The sequence below is a fragment of the Melozone crissalis genome, unplaced genomic scaffold (genome assembly GCF_028551555.1).
Source record: "Melozone crissalis strain CALT ecotype California unplaced genomic scaffold, PUWL_Pcris_2 ptg000016l_1, whole genome shotgun sequence".
Taxonomy (NCBI): domain Eukaryota; kingdom Metazoa; phylum Chordata; class Aves; order Passeriformes; family Passerellidae; genus Melozone; species Melozone crissalis.
In genome coordinates this window covers 25,378,643-25,400,848 of record NW_026535794.1, presented here as the reverse complement: position 1 = coordinate 25,400,848, position 22,206 = coordinate 25,378,643, and the positions used below count along the sequence as shown (strand labels likewise).

Below are 22,206 nucleotides of genomic sequence, written 5' to 3'. Positions count from 1 at the left end.
AGCTCTGCCTCCCCAGTGCAAACTGCAGCTGTGGTTTCTCAATGCAGGGAAAGAGAGCAGCTCCAGGAGCGCCAGTGAATGCCAGCCCAGCCTGGCCAGCCATTGGACGCACACACTCAGGGCTGTGTCGGGATTGTGCCTGGCGCTCTGGCACCCCACAGAGGCTCCTGGATCCGGGAAGGGAGATGCCGGTGCCAGCCCCGTGGTGCCTCAGTAGATGATTCCCTCTGGCTCCAGCAGCAAGTACTTCTTCATGGACACGGGGATGGAGAGCAAGGGCACTTGTCGATGGCACCTTTCCGACAGCGTTGCCCGAATAGCACACCTGCACAGGTGCATCAGGGACCGTGGGGAATTGCTGCACACAGCGAACAAAGAGTCATAGAAATCCTGGTGCCGCTGTAAAATAAACCACAAGGGTGCGTTAGGGCAACCAGAATGTCTGGAGTAAGGATTTTTCAATTAAAGGGATAACTATGTCAAAGCATGTCATTGGCCCCACAGTTTTGCCTTTTGACCACGTATTTTCCTCTTTCGTGTCTTAGTTTTCATTTAAACTCTCCCTTGCATTTGCAGCTAACTCATCCTGTTCACAGAAATCTGACCCATGCAACAGAACCCAGAGGTACATAGTCATACCCATGTAATATGGCCCTTTAAAATTATTTGCTGAATTAAAAGAAATATAAATATACATATTGAAAAATCTGAAAAAAACCCACCAATCACAGCCAGAATCTTTTCACTAGCTGAGTACAGGGACAGCTGAGCTCCTGCTGTACCATTGACAGGGGGTGCTCCAAAGGATAACATTGCAATTAAAATATCAAAAATATGTATTTTTTCAGTGAGTGATAAGCTTTTGTCAAATGAGTGATCGTAAGTGGGGAAGTCCCCATCCTCTGAGATGTTATTCTCTTTCAAAAGTGAATAACAATAATAATTAGCTCTTTCTACTGGTTTGGTGTGGGCTATGCAAATAATAGGCCTGGATTTTACTCAGTTATAACTCTTGGAGAGCTTACCTCCAAGACATCCTCAGGTATGGCTGCTTTCCACTTATATGTCGATTTGATGTGTTCGTAGGAGTTGACAACGACCTCCACAGCCCTGGGGTGGGAGTGGCAGGCTTGCAGCACCTGCGGGCAGGATGAGGAGAGCATGAGCAGCCCCAGGAAGGCAGGGCTGGCCGGGGTGCCCAGCACTGCACAGCAGCAAACTGGGACAGACAGCCTGGCAATTGTGACAGGATCAGGCTGGACATGCAAAGGGCACGAGGCCCCTCCACACCCCTCTGGTAAGCACAGCAAAAGCCCCAGGCTCATCCCCAGTTTAAGACCATATAGAAATGCTGGCTTAGATCTCCACAGATGTCTAGATGAGGTGAGCTTTATCACCCAAATCTAGAGTTAGCTTGTCCATAGCTGGGTTGAGAGGCTCAACACCAGGCAAAGCCATGCACAAAAATTCCTGCTTCAGCACATGCAGCTCAGGAACAGGAAAAATTCCATTACATTAATCAAAAATGCATTGTTAAAGAAAAAATTTTAAATATAACCAGAAGAAGGGACAGTTCAGAAGTAAGGCTTTCAAGCCACACAAGGAAGGACCCTGACACAACTGTTCTGCCCAGTAATTTTAGCTCAACAGGAAAAAAACTCAGTCTATTATCACTCATATGCAGGGGATAACATTACATTCACTGAATTTTGTCCCATGCAGCCTCCAGATTTCACAAACAAAACTGCAGAAGATCCCTCTGGGATAAATATCCTACATTTTTACAGACAGGCAAATGATGGTTTGGAAGAGAGACACTTCATGCAATAAGATGGAGGAAGAAGAGACTTCAGACCTTGCTCTCAAACACCCTCTAGGAGACTAAGCATTGTCCTGCTACACACAGGGCCTTGTCATCCTGGACTCAAGAGGACAGAATCAAAATTTTGGCATTTTATTCAAAGGCTTCTGGTTGTTTGGCTTGTTAAAACTTTACATATGTGGTCAGAGAACTGCAAACTGTTGCTTAGGGTACTGGATGAGAGAGAATAAGTCCTCACTTCAGCAAGCTTACTTAGTTGTCTGATATAACAACACTCTTAGGTACTTCTGTCAATGTCTTGGGCTTTGCAGGTGTTTAAAAACTTTTCAGGAGGGATCCTGCAATACTTTTTCTTATTTTTTGGTCATCAGCTATGAGCCCAGGCCCTTCTCCTTAATTCTCACATTTCCTGGGAATAATCCAAAGCTTTATTAAGATGCATTTCATCTTTAATAGATTTGAATAGATTTTTAGATGTCAGATGTGACAAACTGAATCAAGTTGTCTCATCTCTAATCTTTGGTGGAGACCATGAAATACACATTTCACAGAACTCAGTTAAACCTGTATGAAGCCAGGTTTGACAAAGGGATGTGGGTTCTCTGAAATGAGAAAGTGAATCTGAAAGCCAGGTTTGACAAAGGGATATGGCTTCTCTGAAATGAGAAAGTGAATCTGGCTCTGAAAAATTAGGCTTCAACCAGCATTTAGAGTTTGGCATTTCAGATTGGTTAAGAGCAAAAATTAGATCTGTGTCTGGTTTCTGGTACAGGCAGCTGTAATTTCACTTCAGTTAAATGGTTGCATGATACCACTCTTACAGAAGGGCATCTCACAATGTTTTGGGCATTCTGGGCCCAGACTGACAGGACTGCAGCAAATCCAGATAGTTTGGATCTCTCATCCCATTCCTGCTCAAGGCACCACCCCTCTCCAAGCCCCTACTGTACGACGACATGCTTAACCTTGTGGAATTGCAGAGGGTATACCCTAGCTGCCCCATGGTTCAGTAGCAGCTGGTAGCAGATGTCTGGCTGAGCAGCTGGCCGCACAGATGTCACTTTTATGATGTACTGTAAGGGAGCACAGCCATTGACATCCATGATGTTTGCTTCTGCTCCTGCCTCCAGCAGCATGTGCACCAGGACGTGATCACAGTTCCAGGCAGCTTTGTGGAGTGGGGATTTGAAATCCTCATCACGAGCATTCACTTCAGCTTTGTAGTCTAGGAGCATGCGGCAGATGAGGTGGTGGTCCTGGCTGTATATCTGATCCTTGTAGTGAAGGGCCCAGTAGGCTGCACAGGCCAGGGGAGTCTCCATGTAGGCATTGAGAGCATCCACCTGTGCTCCCTGCTCCACGTAAAAGGCCACGAGCTCTGGGACACCCAAACGTGCAGCGACGTGCAGAGGAGTCTCCTCGTCCTTGTTGTTTGTTCTTATGTTCACATTTGCTCCTGCCAAAGAAAGATGGTGGGGGAAGATGAAGGCAATGAAACACTTCTTTGGTCTTCTCTCTGTATGGGCCCTTCTTCCCAAGGAAAAGGTCAGCGTGGGCTACTGGTATGAAAGACACATGTGTAAATGCAAATAGCGTTGATCCTGCATTGGTTCAGTCTCCAGGGAAACTCTTAGAAACTTAAGGTTCTTGGATCCAGCTTCTATGCTGGCCCCAAGGAAGACCTTATCTAAACATTCTATTTCAGACCAAGCCCAAATTTCTGCATAAAATGCTTTTTCCTATAAATTGAGAACTGGTGGAGGAAGGAGATCATTACCCCTACTACGAACAGGTCTGCTCTGTACCCTGAAAGCACTCCCTGCAGCACCTCGTTAACGCCAGCCTGGATGAAAGGAATGAAAGGACATTTTAGGACAGATCCGTGGATGATATTACAGAGCCCATTGCAGGGTCCCCGGCGGGGCCGGGTCCCGTTCCCGAAGCGCGGCGGGGCGGGAGCAGCGCGCTGTCTCGGCTGGAGCAACAGCACCATCTGCCGAGCTGGGCCGGGAGCGGGGCAGGGCAGGGGCAGACGCTGCCTCTGGGCTGGAAACCCCCGTGCTAATGCTGCTGAGCCGTGCTCAGTGTCGGTCGTGTCCGGTGTCCCCGAGGCGGTGTCGGCAATCCGAGTTTGGAGGTGGTGACCAAACGTGGGATCAGCGCTGATTGCTGATCCCCCCGCCCCAGCCAGAGGGGATGAACTGCAGTGACCTGGATGGGTCCCAGGGGACACCGCCGAGTGGAGATGGCCGGGGAAAGATGCACCTTGGAAACTTTGGGGCAGGGATATTAACTGGCACCCTGGCTTCAGCTCCCGGGGGTGCTGCTGTGTGAATGTGCACCCCTGACAGGCTTTGCTCCGGACCTATCCCACTCTATTTGGAGTCTCAGCATTCAGCTCATACGGAAATCAGAGTTTAAAGTGTGCTTTGGGTGGAAGGGTGGTTTTTAAAGTACTATTATGCTGTTGATGGGTGGGTGGAGAAAGCCTGCAGAATACATCCTTTCACTTGCATTCATCCTCTGCTGCATTTCATAAGAGTACATTTGACTTTTGAGCTTTTCTATGCAAGCAAATTCAACTCCTGCTGTCAGGACTGTTTGCTTTGGGCAGGATACAACTGGCAGCATTTATTTTCCTTTCTACCAAACAAAATAATATGTATCTTTCCAGAAGAAGAAAAACAATGTTGTTATTCATTTATGACTGCAGATTGCCTTGCCCACAAAGCATGGACTTTGCACTTGGGCTCTGCATCTCAGGAAAAGCTTTCAATAACAACACATGTAACAAAACCAACCCAAAATCATTTGTATTGCCATGGCACAGTGTGATAAACAGGGGAGTCTCTCTGTAACTAAGGACTTGAACTCTATTTCTTTTACTGTGTCCTTTGTCACTGCCCTTCTGTTCAGGAAATAGTGTGTGATAAATATATTTATGGAAGAATTACATCTATTCATAGCCTCATTTGTTGCAGATGACCAGAAGCATAATGCACCTTACTATGGGAAAACAAAAATCTTATATAATACCCTTTTCCCCCTCCAGGCATGAGTTTGGCTGCATTCATGACAAATGAAAAGATGGTACAAAAAACTGCATCCAATTTTTCAAGGCCAGATCTCAAAAACCAAGCGGTTTGAAAAATTTTACTCAGGTCCAGGAAATTTGAAAAAGAAGGAAAATGAGGGGTGCCCTTTCATATGAAAATAGCTCAAAAGTAAACCTAGATGAAAAAGATGGAAAAATCCCCCAAGAGATACAGAAACTCCCTGATTCAGAGGAGCTCTGCTGCTGATGGACTGATTGGGCAGTGGACTGGAGACAGTGAAATGGGAAACAATCTTGGAGTAAGGACCAGTGGCCAGGGAAAGGGAAAGATGGATGAGGTGAGGAAACAGAATAGGAGAAACTTGCTCTGATCAAAGAGGTGAAGACAAGGAGCCTGAGTTGAAGACATGAGACACCTGTGGATAGAAGGGATAAATACACATCTGCTTTGAGGAATTGCCTCCTAAGAGACAGCCCAGCCCATGCCCATGCCAGGAGAGGCACTCCAGAGCTTTCCCTTACCTCTGCAGAGCAGCTGCTGGGCACAGGGCATGGAGGTGCGTGTGGTGCAGAAGTGCAGGGGCGCCTGCCCGCTCATCGAGAAGCAGTTCAGCTTGGCCCCGTGGCTGCAGAGGATCTTGAGACACTCAACATTTGCCATCTCACAGGCAATGTGGATGGCAGCTTTCCCATTGGGCCGGCAGTTGATTGTAGCTTTGTGGTTGAGGAGGACCAGGACACTCTCCAGGTGGCCATACATGACAGCTATGTGAAGCCCAGTGGCCCAGGATATTTTTAATTTGTAGCTGGGAAGCCAGTACCCTGTACAAAGTGAGAATGTGTTACCAGCCTTGGCAAAGACTTTTCTTAGGACTATCCACCTACTGAGAATAATTGAAGGGGAAGAAAGGGTTGGAGTTTAAATGTAATTTACTGTAATTTCACCAGCATACTACACACAAAGTTCTCTCAAGCGTAACTTCGTTTTCATTAAGCACTGTTACTGTGTGTGCTGAATAGTCTGACTTTTGGAGAGATAATTCCTGTGTAGATGAACTCTGAAAGAAGCTATTAGACTTTTTTGTGACTGGTATAGGTTAAACAAATCAATTTTTAAAAAAAGCTTAGAGGGTTTGAAACGCCAACAGCTAAAAAACATGGGGAAGTGGGATCTCCAGCCTGGCAATAGCTGAACAAAGGTGGCATTGGAATGACAGCATTTATTTAGGACAGTGACTCAGCAGACAGCTCATCCTACTGTTTCTGTGTGGGAGATGGCAGGATCTTGCATGTCAGCATCTGGATTCAGACCTCCAGGGATGCATTGCACATAGATGACCCCCGGCAATACACCCCAAATACTGCCCTGAGGAGCACAGAGAGAGGAGATTGGATGCTGAAATAAATTAGGCTGAAGAGCCAAATAGAAGCAGTGACACTTTAGCATGAAATTTGGCTGCAAAATATTTTATTTTTCTCAGAAAATTTCACAGTGATTTTTTTTTTTATTTACAAAGAGGTGTAAGGCCAAACAACACATAAATACTTGTTCCCAAATTAGGACTATGTGCTTAATGAGTGCACAGATACAGTCTCAGAAGTGATTACTATAATCACTTGTTTAAGAAAAGTTGAGTATCATAATAATGTGCAGAAGGGCAAAAGAAGTCTAATTTTTTTTAATATGTATATAATGCCTTCCTCTTAGCTAGAATGTGACTATAAAATTCTTTGGGTTTGATTTATCTATTTCTCCTTGGACAACTGCCTGTCTGAAATATGTTATCATGTAAAAAAACACAGAAAAATATTAGAGATGTAAAGTGAGTTCAAATTAATTCAAATCTTCTATTTTAGTCTCTGGTTTTATGCAATTTCTCAACACTAATGTCATATATATACAGTTTTTACAGTATTCATGAGGTACAAGCAGGAAGGAAATAAATTGCTGGTGGCAAGGAGAAATGGATTAAAGTTTTTCTTCCCTCCTAGATAAATTACAAGTATATTTTCAGAGAGGGGCAAAAACTGCAGACCATGTCAGCTACTCTAGGACCAAATTGTTGGGACTGCCAAGCCCAGTCCTGAAGGAGCCCACACTGTGAAAGGCAAGAGCAGCAGCCCTGAGGCCCTGGGGTGCCTGGGCAGGGTGACAGCCTCCTCTGGGGACACTGACCCTGCTGACTGTGCAGGTCACACTGCCATCCTCCTCTTCACACCCCCTCAAGCCAGGCACAGGGAAGGTGGGCTGTATCCCAAAGTCTCTGCATGTAGCAGAGCAAGATTCTTAAATCCCCTCCCTGTCCAGCTGCATGTGCAGTGCTCCCCCTTGCTACTGGTGACCTGTGATACACTTCAGGCTTATCCCACAGAGAGCTGGGCCTTCCATTTATGGCCAGATACGGGCCACAAATTGTACATTAACAGCAGGAAAGTGATACTTAGAAGCCAAGTTATCACATTTAATAGCCACAATTTTCCTGCCTGAGTACACAATGTATTTCTGTGGCCTGTGCTGCTTGCAGGTGAGCTGTGCTCAGACATCCCCAGGGAGCCTCTCCCATGTCCTCTACCCAAACCTGCTGAGATCTCTGAGCTCAGAGGGACAGGGACAGACACTGGGCAGGAAGCAGATGTGGCCTCCATGGGAGATCTCATTCAGCTTCCCTGTTTCTGTGGCTAGTAACATAAAGAAGCTGTGCTGCAAGCAAGATCAGCATCTTTGAAAGCTCTCAGCCTCTTTGGAAGACAGGAAGAAAAGTCACTCTGTCACCCATGGCATCTCTTTTCCACTTCATCACTAAGGGCTATGGCAAAGATCAGACTGCCAGAATGGTGGGGTGGTGAATTTTTCTCCCGTCTTCCTCCTTGAGGAAATCCCCCTGCATATCAGTTATCCATTCAGAACAAATGTAAAATTTACGTAAGAGTTTTGATAGAAGACCTTCCTGCCTTTCAGACAAAGTGAATACAATACTGTGATTTAGGCCATAAGGATGCATTTTCCTCTCTCTCTACTTTTTGGAAAACAAAGAGGATTCTTCAAAAGAGACCAGTTACTGATTGCAGTCAAATGATCTGTGATTAAAATCTGTTCATTAATCCTGTTGCCTCAAACCACAACCAGATAGCATTTTAGTCTACTGAGGACAGACCAAGATCTATTTTAAGATAAATTCAGCACACTGTGGCTTAGTTCATACACTGTTCCTAAGGGAAGTACATCATGACTGTACCATCCTTGCCCTCAAAAAATCAAAAGAGCAGGAAAAAAATCATTAAATAAGGGGTAAACACAGAAAAAGAGAAGAGATGAGATAGTCCCCTCTTTTTGCCACAGAAGAGAAAGTGCATTTGCTGTTCTGCTGCTGCTACTGGAGCTGTTTATCTCCACATATGATTAACTTCTGGCAGAGACTGACCATTACTGCTTCTAAATACACAAGAAGAGTCTGTTAGCAAGCAGGTCATGAAGTATGTTGATTTTAGCAAAGAGCAAACTTGGTTTATTGCTTTAAGTTTTAAGGTTTTGGAAGCTTTTTCAGTGTCTGGCTGGGAAATGGTTTGGGTTTTCTACACTGCAGAACAGATGTTGTGTTGATTGTTCTAGTTGTTTATTCCAGATTATTTTTTCTGTTTTGATAAACTACCACATCCTCACTTTCTGTCATTTGGAAAAATAAACCTTCTCCCATCCAGCAGCATCCAAGATCCGCAGGATTTCCTTAGTTCCCTTCAGCTAGGGAGAATCCACTTTACTTCCATTGGAAATGGAAGACAGGGGACATTTTATGTTTCTAAAAAATCTGTACATGTGAATGGGTTCATGCAAGAAATGCACACACCCCATTCATACACCTGCATGTGTCCATTCAGGGCTTTGCACCTGAGTTCTCTGAGAGGAAATGGCAAAGGGCTCCTGTTTCTGGGGTCTCCTGCAGCTGCAGCACGGAGGTCAGCCTGGCTCTGGGCTGCCCCTCTCCAGCCCACAGAGCTGAGAAGCTCCCCTGCTGCAGTGGCCCTGACCATGTGAGCCTGCTGAGACCGTCCTGCCTGTGGATCCGCTTGTGCTGCAGCTTCAGAAGAGATAAAAGGCCAGAGATCCTTGAAAATCACTCAAACCCCTCTGCTTCCTGTCTGGGGAATGCTGCCACATTTACCTTGTTTGTAGGATGCCAGAATCAGGTTTTCATCTTCCACTTCAAACACTGTGTCCACGTCTATTTTCTTTTGGCTCAAGAGCTCTTCCAGTGTTTCAGAGTCATTGGACTTCAGGGCTTCAAGAAAAGCTTTTTTCACCAACTTTGCAGCTTCAGCTCGAGTCATTTTCCCCTTTGTGCTCTCTCCCTCTTTGTATGTCTCCTCCAAATCCATTTCCAAACAGGTCTGTTTGTGCTGTGAAGAGGGGCACGCTGAGGTGCCTAGAGCACAGTTGCATGCTGAAGTTTCTGAAAACCAGAAGGTAATTTTATCACTCAGTCATGCTGATCTGCCTGTTCTATTTATATGAGGAGCATTTCGGGCGTCGAAATGCCACTCTTGGATATCACCACACTCTTTTGATGAAAGTGAGGACAGACATACCAGCAATCAAAACAAATTAAGAGTTACCTCCATGGGCTTCATACACATTAAGCTTCATTAACCACTGATTACCTTCTGATGCTGCCCATACACTTATATTAAAAGAACTAGTCCAGGATGTTGTTCCTGTGCTGGAGAAGCACCCACACTTCCTTTCAGACTGGCCATGGCTGATTTATTGGCTGCAATGGGATGAGATGCTCTGCCCACAGATGCCTTTTAACTAGTGCAATTCAGGAAAAAAACAACCCTAAAAAATCTCAAGGGCACTCTTCATGTGGGAGGCAACCCACTCTTCTCCAGGACAGCATTCTGCTTGCTGGTGCTGAGCTCAGGTGCAACAAGCAGGGCTCCTTGGAAGAGAAATGCTGGGACAAGGGGGCTGCAGGGCTGTACAGCCACATTATGGGGTGGGGGATCTCACACACTGCAGGGGGTTTGTGTGAGAATTAATCACAGGAGGCTGCTTGGGTCCATAGGCTCTTCTTCCCCTGCTCGCCCTTCATCTAAATTCAGAACTTCTCTCTCACAAGTCAATCACCCACTAAACGCTGCCCCCTCCCTGCTTTTTCCTGCAGTCTTTGCCAGCCCCATCCCTGTACTGTCAGCTGTTAGAGGATGAGGACCCACATGTAGCTAGCATGTGCTGCTGCCATGCATCACTTAGAAGTGGCTCACACCTGCACCCACTGGGGCTGCTGGGTGAGACCACAGCTAGAAGGACACTGCTTACCTTGATTTAAATTGCCCAGCAAAGCAGACACCACCACAACTGCCATTATAAAGAAATCTTCAGGTTTCTCCTTCCTGTGAGTTTGGCAGCCAAGTGGGCTGATGGAGAGGCATGAGCAGGGTGACAGGGGAGGTCAGAGCAGCCTCTCTGCATGAAGGGTTTCCAGAGATTCCTCAGGCAGCCCCATCAGCACCTGCAGGACCCCTGTCCATGGCACTGCTCACCAACTCTCTCCTACAGCCTGTGCTCAGCAAAGGTGGTACCAGACAGCAGCTCATATTTGTGAGCTCCTTCTACCTATGCACTTCTGAATGAAAAATACTTTACAAAAACCAATTTCCCAAGGTAATGTACATTGTAATAGACACAAGGGGAAGGAAAATGGCTTCCTCTGGTGCTAGAGGTCCCAGGGAGCTCACTTGTGTCTTTTGAGGCTTAAGAGCAGAGTCAGTATTGGACTCTTCATACCTTCACATTCCCTCCCACAGAACCACCTCCTGCCTACTTTGTTACTGTCAGCAGTGGATGACTTCAGCAGTGGATGGCTTTAAAAAAGTGTTGATGCTTCCCTGGTATGAGGAACAGGATGTGAACCCCAGATCTTACAGGCTTCTTGTTACCTGCAACTTTATTTTTAAATCACTATATTCCTGGAACATTGTGGATGCACAAAGCACTGCTATGTGGCTGCAATCAATTGTCCACCTCAGCTACACTTCTGATTTGGAGTTGATTAGCTTTTTATCTCTCATCTTTCATAAATGGTATTATATATTATGAGGATGTTCAATCTGGCTGAAAGATTTGTGCTGGGACATCTCTGTGCCTCTCTGCTGCTCAAAGGTTGACATGCTCAAGTATGTTGCTGTAACAGATTCCTGCACATCTGCTGATCCATCGTGCTTGCTTTTGGTTGACAAGCCAGATGAAGTAATTTGTGCTGGCTTGGCCCACAGTGAAAGAGAAAGCTGATTAAAATTACCTTACATTTGTCATGGTCCAAGAGCATGTGAGGAAGGAACAGCACCTCAGACCAGATTACAACTTGCTCACCTTCATCAATTTGTGTGGCCCTGCCCTCTCACAGAAATTTTTCTTATCATTATGTTTAAAAGAGAGAAAGGAAGCAATTATAGATATGTATATTGCCCAAATAGGTGCCTGCATGGCCTTAGTAGTTAGTGTTTTCCTGTAAGCAGTGTTTGGGTCTAATCTTGAAAAAAATCTACTGCTATGTATGGTTTCAGTACAATTACACACAAGAATAAGGAAATGTTTCTATGTTTTGAATTGACAAACAATCCCAAAAAGTTAGATAGTCTTTTTAAATAACGACATAAATGTTTTTATTAATTTGCCTGAAGTATAGTCAAAACATATATAATGTTTTTAATATATATGGATACATAAATAGTGTAAGACATGGGGGGAACAAAAGGAACCAGTTTTTACTATCCATCTGTATTCTTGTTGTCTGTATGATTTCCTGCAGGCTTCTCCCTCGCCGTACCACAAGGTGGCAGCTTGATTTTGAAAGTCAACACGGATGCCCTCCAATCCCCAGGTCTGCCAAATATTCTGAACATTACACTGTGAAACAAAAGCTCATCCTTTGGTTAATATAAATGGCAGTTACAGTATTTACAATATTTGTAAGTTAGACTCGACGCCACTGTCATGGGTGCTGTGCATTCACATACTGTATCCAGTAAAAAAACCATGGTTCCCACATTTAGGATCAATTGTCTAAATTACAGAGATAATGAGAAGGGACGCTTTTTCCAGGGAGACAGATCCTGCCCCCCTTCCTTGTGCTCCATGCAGTGCCACACAGCACAGGACAAACAACACAGACACCCTGTCCCTCTGAGCTCAGAGATATTTGCATCTCGGGGGACAGGCTGGATCTGCCCCTCAGAAGAGGCTACAGCAGGTCATAAGAAGCAGGTGTGAAGGTTACACAGCAAACAAGAGAAGGGCAGACAACATCTTGAGGTGCACTCTGCTTCCCACTTCAGGTGATGGGACCACTGTCCCTGGCTTCATTTGGGCTGCTGGGGACCCTCTCCATCAGCATTATCACAGGCTTATTCTAAAGCCCACTGAAGTCAAGGGAAGCATTTCCAGTGCTTTCAGAGGGTCATGTCCTTTGTTAGGTTGGGCACCAAGCAGCTGAGCTGAGCAGGGGACAGCTGGCTAGAAGTGAGTGCTTGAGCACACTGGGGTGATGTTATGAGGAGGATGATGGGTGGCACAGGGGTATGAATGAAAATCAGAGCTGGGACTGCTCATAGGAAGACAAAGACAGGCATAAGCAGAGAGTGAGAAAAGGCATACTCTGGCAGACTGTGCAGAGTGTGATTCCTGAGGAGCCAGCACCCCTTCCTTGGCACTTGCTGATATGTAGCAGCAATCTATTGGCAGACACATAACTCACAGCAATGCTGGGAACAGCTTGAATGGAATTCGGAGGTGAAACCAAACATCCTGAACTCTATGCTGGGGCAGGCAGGAAGCCAGCAGAATGAGAAATGCTCCCAAAGCAAGGTGGTGATGCAGGCAGAGCCGTGGGGCTGCTCCAAGTTGCGATAATGAACACCCTGGCAGTGCCCAGCCAGCCTGCTCGGGAGCAGCCCTGCTCCTGTGGCAGCACCCTGGGCATGCAGAGAGCAGGTCCAGGGTCACCCACACGGGGGTGTCACAAAGGCTGTCCCTCCCCAGCTGCAGAGGGACTGCCCTGCAGCAGTGTCCTGCCCGGGAGGATGGTGCCCAGCTAAGCAGGGCTGCTCCAGCAGCAGGAGCCACCGCCCTGTGAGGCAGCCTGCTCTGCTCTGGGGCCTTGCATGCTAAGGAGGGAGATGTGCTGAATGCCACATCTGTGGGCCTAAAGCAAAAAACAGATCCTTGTGTTAATCCCACACTTTGATCTCTTCTGAACACCCCATGCTTGCAGAAATGCTGTAGCAGCAGTGATCACAGCCCTTCACTTTGCCCTGGCCTTTACCTTGTGTATCCCTTGTGTTGCCAAGTGTATCCCTTGTTTCTTGTCTTCTTTCCAAGACTTTTTTTTACATGGGAAGAGGCACAAGAACATTTCTGAAGCACCACCTTTCTCAAGGTAAAACTTGTTTCCTCGGTAGGCACGGGAAAGCAAATAAAACTATTCAAAGTCAGACACAAGCCAAAGTAAGGTAGTTTTGAGGATTATGTGACTCTTGCAGCATGCCACTGCTCAGCTCAGACCAGAAAATATTTTTCCTCCTGAGCCTAAACATCAATCCCTATAGCATAAATATCTGAGTCTTAAGTTTGTCACATTGTCTCCTGCAACAGTCTGTGGAAACACTTGTAGGGTGCAATTTGACCTCTCCCTTTCCAAACTGGATTAAGCACAGCTCTCTTATTCATTTTGCACATTTTTTTGCTAATATTAATATTGATTTTTTTTTCCCACTGCTGCAGATCTTTCTGCCAGCCTTAGCCATCATTGTATTTTATCTGATTTTCTTTTTCCAGGATGCCAACTCTGAGTCTGAAGATTACATAAATCATCCCCATGCTTCTTGCTTTATTTCTTATTACAAAAAAGCTCTTTGGCTCTGCCAGGTGAAAACTATTTTCTCCAGGTGCTCAGCTGTAAATCATCTTTTGAGAAAAATCATCTCTTTAAATTCATTCCTGTGACTGGTTAACCTGAGACCTTCTTGTATCACTGGTTTTGAGTTCTCCACTTGTTCTTTGTTATATTATTTCACTTTTGTTCTCATTTGTAAGGGATAGAAACAGTCAGATACTGAAAGGCATTTTGACATAAACTTCCCAAGTCAGTGAAGTACAGCTTCTAGGAACTGGGAACCTATGCTCCTAGGAGAGTTGGGCTTTGTTTCCAGTAAAGCAAGAGTAATTTAGAAATATGGAGCAAGTGACATGCTTAAGCCTTAAGGTATACACATGTTGCAAAATCAAAAGTTGATGGAAACAATCCAGAATTTTATTCTCATGGAGGTTCTTGTATTCATGGTGAAATCTTTTGGCCTTTATGCCTGCTCTTTCCATCTTCAGCTCCAGGGATCCATTTTCCTTTATTCCTGCACATTGTTCTAGTTCCTGCTATCGGTGTATTTATTAGCATGTTCAGAAGCTCAGGGTTGGATTAGCTATTGATATTGATGTGTTAGCTGTTAAATTTAGGGTATTTTACATTAAAGAATAGTCCTTCAAAAATTACTACTAAGATAATTATTAGTTTATTGTCCTATAAAAAGTATGTACAAAATGCATTTGTTCTACAAAACCATTGAAATAAATACCATAGATACCAATTCAGAATGCTTGAAGGTTCTCTTTGATTCAAAGGGCATGAGTGTTGTAAACACGAAGCATGTACACAGAATTTAAAATCAAGTGGACAATATTTCTAAGACATGGAGAAAACAAGTCTTGCCTGTCTATGCTTAGTGGAAAATTCTCCTCATGTTTTTTGCAGTTTGATGTCTCAGTATGTATGTAAAACAGTAGGTAGGACTTTGCAACCAAACTTAAACATGAATGTGAATCTTCACCTCTTCTTTCCTCCTGATGCAGTGAGGCATGGACTATGGTTTCAATGAAGCCTTTAGAAAGCAGTTCTTTACAGACAAGTATTTCTTCAGGGCAAAAAGAATTCATTTCCCAGAGAAAGTGCCTTGCAGGCAGCTGCATCTTCCCTTCCCACTCTGATGTGGGGCTGCTGCTGCTTGGCCGGGCTCCCTGCCGGGGCTGAGCGTGGCAGCAGCTGGCTGAACATGGGAGATTATCATCAGGCTCTTCCAACCACTTCTGCCTTGCCTGTCAAAGTGAGACTTGTGAGAGCTGAGATGGTGTTTATGAGATGGTTCCTATATATGAAATTATTTCCTTGATATTAAATATCTATTGAATAAAGTGACAGGAGTTTTAGGACAGGCAAAGAGCCAAAGTGTGAAAGGATCTCCAGTTCTGAAACTGCTCTATAATGCCAGTCCTCTTGGATATATGAAAATATAAACACTTCCAGCAGAAGCAGTACTGGTGTTTAAACAGACACTGAAGAGCCAGCTCTTTGCTGGCCAGGGAATCGAAGTGTTCTTGCTCAGAAGGACTGAATCTGAAGCAATGCGAAAGAAAGCATAAGGAGGAATCTGCCGGAAGGGTGAATGTGTGGAGAGGGAGGAGGAGGTATCACAAATCAGGCAGTGCATCGGGAACACGGCTGGAGGCAGCGGAGGGGCAGGGACAGTGCAGCTCTGATGTGGCTTCACCATCGTCCCATGCCCACGGGCTTGTGCCAGGGTTTTTGATTAATGTTTTCAATCTCTGCTGTTGCCTGTGTTTCCCAACCATTTTGCTGATAAATCAGCAATTCTTACACAGTGGCTGCTTGCTACATTTCCAAGCAATGTAAGCTGCTAATTGTGCTCATTCGAGGAATTGACCTCTACCTTCCCTGAGCACAACAGATCCAGTTTGAAGATGCAGAGGTGACAATATAGCTGTGTTAGTCTAAAACAGCTGTGTTAGTCTAAAACAGGATATGCACACCATCTCAGATGCTGGTTTTATTGGTAGTGGACAGGATAAATCCTGCTCCAAGTGCAGGAATTCCAGCTCTTGTTGACAGACATCCAAAATGTGCATGAGTGATGCAAGGCTGGCTTGGCTTTGATGCTGTTGTGTGGGATGTGGAGCAAAGGGGATGAGAAGTGAATTATCTCCACCAGTGTGGAGTGCAGGGTGTATGAACAAACTCTTACACCATGGAATGGAGCTTAATATGTTTATTCACCACCCCAAGACCATTAGTATAAAAGCCAAGAAAATAAAAGAAAATATTTCTCATTTAAGCTTGCAGTTGCCTTGATTTACACCAGTTATTAAAATGTTCCCTGAGGAAAGAAAATAAGCAATGTTACCATTTACCTCCTGAGCGTCTGAATGACTGAACCAGTAATATGGTAAAAACATCAACATCTTAAAGATATTTATATTTTGATTTTCTGTGTACTGCTGTTTCTAACATTATATAGAATATGTATTGTAAAATTATGTTCACTTTAATGAGTCTGAGTTAATTTACTAGATCTGTATAGAAAAATGTGCCTGCAGTATTAAAAGCATTTTATTTCCATTTAAAAATCTGTTGCCATAGTGACCAATCACAACTTTCTCAGTAGCTTTGTCTAGGCATTGCATGTAGGCTTTATTTTTGCTTCATTTTAGTTTTTTTCTCCTGCATTCTCTGGGCCAAGTCCTCATTTAACTCATTTTTTATTCTTTTTATAGTCTGTCCTTTTCCAACCATATTCTCAATTAAATCATTTTAACTAAGTTTAAAATAAAGATCACCACTTGGCTCTTCCTTTTAAATCATTATGTAAAAAACTGGAAAATACAGGGCTGTGCACTGTGGGCTTTCTTCGTCATCAGCAGATTACCCAGACCTAACATAAGAAGTCCTGAAATATCAAAAGCCCCAGAGTCTGACACCTTTTAGTATCAATATAGTCATGTCAAAGGCCTGGTGAATTGCATCTAAAACTGAAAAGCACTTGGAGAAAACTCTTCAATTTCAAGGTATTTCAAAAAGATTCTTCATAATTAAACCTTTAAAAAAAATCAATCCACTTATCATTCTGTTGCAGCACAAATCTTGTCAAGAATGTACTTCCTTCTGAGAAATGGTGACTTGGAGTGGTGCTTTTATTCCTGGTTGAAATATATAACTTCTCCAAGAGAATAGGCTAAGGAGCCTTCACATTGCTGTATCCTCTCTACCTAAGGCTGGTGAAAGATTTTTTTTACATGGGAAAAGGCACAAGAACATTTCTGAAGCAAGGATAAGGGCAGAGAGGGGATGTATTCACCCAATTGTGCCACCACCTTTCTCAAGGTAAAACTTGTTTCCTCGGTAGGCACGGGAAAGCAAATAAAACTATTCAAAGTCAGACACAAGCCAGAGTGAGGCAGTTTTGAGGATTATGTGACTCTTGCAGCATCCCAGTGCTCAGCTCAAATGAGGAAATATTTTTCCTCCTGTGCCCAAACATCAATCCCTACAGCATAAATATCTGAGTCTTGAGTTTGTCACATTGTCTCCTGCAAGAGTCTGTGAAACACTTGTAGGGTGAAATTTCACTTGTCTGAAAATGGAAATCAAAACCAGATCAGACATACTCTGGAAACATTAAGTGTAAAGTAAAACAAATATAACCAGTGCTATAAATCTAATTGTAAAGTAAGCCAGATAAAAGAGGGCCACAAACAACCCTCTGTAGGAGAGTATGTTTAGTAGTAAAGTATAGATTGTCAAAGTATAGTAGATTGTCTTTACAAAGATTGTAAAGTATAGTTTGTCAAAGGCAGTAATTTAATCAATATTTAGATAAGTGAGTTGATTTGAAGAACATGTTTAGTAATAGTATGCATAAATAAAAGTTCATTAGTAAATAAGGTATGTGTCATGGTAATGTTAGAAACTGCTTTCAAATACTATGCAGAAATAGAACATTACTGTTTTTCTTTTATTAATTAAAATTTTTGCTTACTTAACAGTGAAATCAAATTGTGATACAAAATCTGTTGTGCTATTCAGGAAACTACTTTTTTTTTTCTTTTAATCCATCTAATTTCTCACCTCTGAGTCAATGGAAAGTGCACTGAAAAATCTGATCATCATAAAGATATGCCTGATTCCTGGAGAAGAGTCCACAAAAGAAAAAGGTAATTCCCTTTAGAAAAAAAATCCAGCTTTTCCTTCTGAGGATATTCTGGTCTCACTTCAAGTGACTCACTAAAAGACTAATCTCCCCAAACCATTTTTATTCATTATTACTTACTTTCTTACAAGTGATATGCATTGTTCACATGTTAAAAACTCTGAGAAAGTTGGTGCTGCAAAAAGTGAGTGTAAATTCCCAAAGTGCTTGCAATCTACAGTGCTTGCAGTGAGTCTCTGAGGGAACACTTAGAGGAAGGTTTCTGTGATGATGTGCATTTCTGTGACTGCTGTTGGTTATTCAAAGCAGAGTTGTTCAAAGAGAGAAAACTGCCCCAGGCTGAAGAGGTAAACCCTAAATATTTGGTTTTTCCCCAGTTTGGTCATCGGTGGCTGTGATCCACTGGACATGTGAGGGCTTGTGGCTCCCAGTAATGAACTTTTTGCCCAAACCATTCCCTCCCAACACCCAAAGGCTGCTGGTGACCAACACCCCGGGAGACATCCATGGCACTGCGTTGGCAACCTAGTGGCATCTGCCCCTAAAAGTGCCCAGTGTACTCCTGGGGGATGGAAAAGAGTAGGAATTGGAGACCAGTCTCTGAGGCAGCTCCATAAAACACTAGAGACTTTAGGCATTTTAGGACTCAGAGCAAAATAGACTCTTGGCAAAAACTTCAAGGAAGCTGCAAGCCAGAGGCAGTGGAGTGTGTCCAGCTGAGGATGTCAGGGTTAATAGATCTCCCTTCCTGTGCTCTCTGGTGATGCTCAGGTTCCATGGCTTCCTCTGACCTGCTGTGCAGAGAAGCCCCTAGGCCAGCCTGGGGCCAGCAGACTCTTCTGTCTGTACTTTCTTTTGGGCTTTGCGCAGCACTTAGGTGTGTCAGGGAAGACACTTTACACAACAGCTGAAACCCCACCTAGGCTTTAAAGAAAAGTGCTGGAAGTTCCAGCCATGTGCAATTTTATTGAATTGGAGACTTGGGCCACTACATTATAAGAAAACATGAATTCAACAAGTTTTGTAGCTGCTAATAGGAAAAAATCCTAAACCCAACCAACAAACCCAACCACCAAACCCATTTATATGGATGTAGAATTTTTAAAAATCAGAATGTATATATATTGAGATAGATCACAAGAATGTTTTAACAGGGGGTACTGAAGTGCTCTACAGCCTTCTGACCACTGTATGTAGGATTGTTGAAAGATGAAGGTACATGGCTTTATTTCCTGTTCGTGGTGCTGCTATTTTTAAGTCAAATTAATGTGGTCAAAAATAAGAACATGGTAAGCACTATGTGTACCTCCACACTTTGATCAGAAATGTTGAGCTTCTCTCAAAGTTGCTAATCAAGGGTTTAAAATTAATTAATCACTGCTGCTTTCTTATGATACAATAGAAATCAGCTGTTCACTTTTAAATTTCAAAGTACTGCTCATGTAAGAACAAAAGGTGAACCACAGAAAAAATGTGTGTAGTGTCTCCTAAAAGCTGTTGTCAGCCAAATTCCAGTGGTTTTGGTACCACATACTCAAGCTGTCTACCTGCTGCGGGGCTGCTGGGGGCAGTCACCAGGGCACTCCAGGGAGATGAGGAGAAATTCAGTGTTTCTGGGTGTCAGGTGTACAGTACTCCATGCTGTGTACTCTCTAGCTCCACTTTGCTTTCCTTGTGATGATATTAGGCATAAAACACGAAGTCTGCCTTCTTCTAGAAGGTACCTCAGGGCCTCATGAGATTCACGTACAGCCTGCTCTTGAGCTGCATGAGGTTGAGAGTGAGATAGATCTGGTCTGGTGAGACAGATGTTACACCTGGCAGCGCTCTTTAACACCCCTTGGTGCCTTCTCTCCTGGCCACTCAGTGCCACCTCCTCCACAGGAGCAGAGTGAAGAAGGTGTGGGTGCAGGGCGTTGTTTTTGGATGCTGCAAAGGCTCTGGTGCTACCAAGGCCACTTTCTTTGCTCTTTGGCACATGTTTACAAAGGAGAGGCTATGATGTAGCAGCCCTCAAGGATTTCAGTGCATGTTGGATTAGGTCCTACAATCCTTTTCACATTATCTGTTCATAGTACATGCTTAAAAGTTAAATAGCTTATGATTCCATTATAACTTTGTATGGTTATGCTGGATTGTATTTCACTTTCTGCCCCAAAACACATATATGTAATATATGCACCAATGCTCACACCAGTTACCTAAGAGTGCAAGAGTCTTTGGCAGTGGTTAATATTTGAGAATGGATCAAATCTCAGCATTCAGGACATTGACTTTTTGGGTTTTTTTTATTTGCCAATGCATGAAAGTAGTGCACATAGAGTGGGTTGAGAGTCAGAGAAATCATGTATTGCCTGAGAGTCCTACTGTACAGAGGAGTGATAATGACGGGAACATGCTCTCCTTTACTTGTCTTTGAAGTCAGGAGCCTCCTTGCTTTCATACACAGCTTTAATCTTTCAAAAGCCACATGGTCCTCTCCCTCAGCTGAATTATCAGAGCTTGCTGCCACGATAGCAGAATGTCACCTGCAAGACTGAAGGATTGTACTGCCAAGGCACACTACTGGCCCAGCATGCTTCTGGCTGAAAAAAAACCCCCAGCATTATTTTCTTTATGCTTGTGACAGGGATAAACTGTGGCAGTGCAGTGAAAACCACCAGTGCCATCCTGCACACCCAGCACCCAGCCAGCACCAAAGGGCAGATTGCCTGAGGGGACCTCTCTGACTGTCGATTCAGCCTGGCATCTCTCCAGTTTAGCAATTCTGCCACCTATGAAATAATTAAAGCAGCTTGCTTTGCCACTGCTTCCAGGTGCAGCAACAAAAACTGCTGCATGAAGGCAGTAAACAAGAGCTGGACTAGGACATAGCCTTACTTGAGGCTGTTTTTGACAGTGACATGTTCTGACATCTTGTCATCACTAAGAACCTTTTCATTACCTCACATCATCATGAAAGGACCAAAATATACTCAGAAACTTTTTTGGATCCCCAAATTTATGCAGATGGCTCTGGGCTGCTCATGGCTGGCAGTGCTGGAACCTTCACCCAGCTCTGCAAAGGCCAGGTAGGGACTTTTGCAGGCTTTGAAGCAGGACAGGGCTAAAAGTCAGACTGTTTCTGCAAAAGCCTTTTCAACAGCCTCACCCATAAATCTGCTGATGTCATTGTGACAGGCATTTTTCCCAGCAATTGAGAAAGTCAACATGCCTTGGTGTCACTGCAGGAATGTTTTCACCTTTTTCATTGTAAAAGGTGCCATGCACCTGTCTTCTTGAATGCCTTCAGCTACCAATCTCTTCATTAGTGATAGTAATGAGCTCCTGTTTTCTAGCTGGTTGGTGACACTCTATTTATGTGCAAAGGTAGGGTGTGAGTAGGGACTTTGCCTTGCTCTGTGGCCAAGGCCCAGATGCTGTAGGAATCTCTGCTCCCAGTTTTTGAATGGATGGCTTTTAACAGGGCTAAAGAATGCAAGGTTTAAGAAAATGCTGAGATATTTGAGCAGGCCATCTGCAATTTCCCTTTGATCAGCTAACAGGGTTAAAGTGGTGTTAGACCACAGCATTTGTAGAGAATCTTGTCATTCCCACAATCTGCAGCTTTAGAAGTGCTTTTCCTCATCTTTCAGCTGGCAAACCACAGGCTTTGCTTGTGATTTCTGCCTGGTTTTGTGGGAAACAGCTTTCTTGCCTGCCAGTTTTTATTTTTACTTGAAGCTGGTTCAGCACCTGCATGTCAGCAGCAATCAGATGGACGTGACCTTTACATTAACGCAGTTTTAAGATCTGAATTCAGCAAAAGCAGTGAGTTCAGTTTAAGACCTCAGTAGACTCTCTTTGAACCTCTCCACACTGTGCTGACATCTTCTGTTTGTTTCTGCAGTTAAACTACAGCAACATCTTTATCTTCACACCCACACGCCCTTTGCTGAATTTCATTCAGTATTTGTGGAGGTCACTGAGCACTGCCTGACTCCTCAGGAGCTGTCAATCGATCTGCCCCCAACACCCTCCAGAGCTTGGGGCCCTCAGTGCCCTCCATGAACTGAAGGATCCGCTTAATATTATCACACCTGCATTGCAGGCTTTGGTATTTAGTCAGATTATCCCCCCAAAAGTGCTCTAGAATCATATTCTGACCTTTAATCTTTAGTGTAAATTCACTGTAAATACTTTGGCAATACAGATATCAGTGGATTCACTTCAGATTAACATCACTATAGGAGAGAGTAAAATCTTGGAAAAAAGAGAGTTTTGGCTTTTTAAAAGTTTG

The 22,206-nt window shown here is 44.0% G+C and overlaps 1 protein-coding gene across 1 annotated transcript; it reads right to left on the bottom strand.

The window, feature by feature from the left end:
* Positions 1-210: 210 nt before the first annotated feature.
* On the bottom strand, positions 211-9,251 carry ASB4 (ankyrin repeat and SOCS box containing 4). Its single transcript, XM_054274255.1, has 5 exons — positions 9,038-9,251; positions 5,400-5,699; positions 2,788-3,278; positions 1,026-1,139; positions 211-399 (listed from the first exon to the last, which is right to left on the bottom strand). Exons 1-5 carry the CDS (start codon positions 9,249-9,251, stop codon positions 211-213), a joined length of 1,308 nt encoding a protein of 435 aa, XP_054130230.1.
* Between the last annotated feature and the right edge of the window lie 12,955 nt (positions 9,252-22,206).

What these genes read in the sequence shown, in the direction of transcription:
- ASB4 (XM_054274255.1), bottom strand. Translation starts at nt 9,251, where the DNA reads ATGGATTTGGAGGAGACATACAAAGAGGGAGAGAGCACAAAGGGGAAA. An exon ending in TCTGGCATCCTACAAACAAG is followed by an intron (nt 5,700 to 9,037) that starts GTAAATGTGGCA and finishes CACTTTGTACAG; the next exon opens with GGTACTGGCTTCCCAGCTAC. An exon ending in CCAGCAGCTGCTCTGCAGAG is followed by an intron (nt 3,279 to 5,399) that starts GTAAGGGAAAGC and finishes TTTCTTTGGCAG; the next exon opens with GAGCAAATGTGAACATAAGA.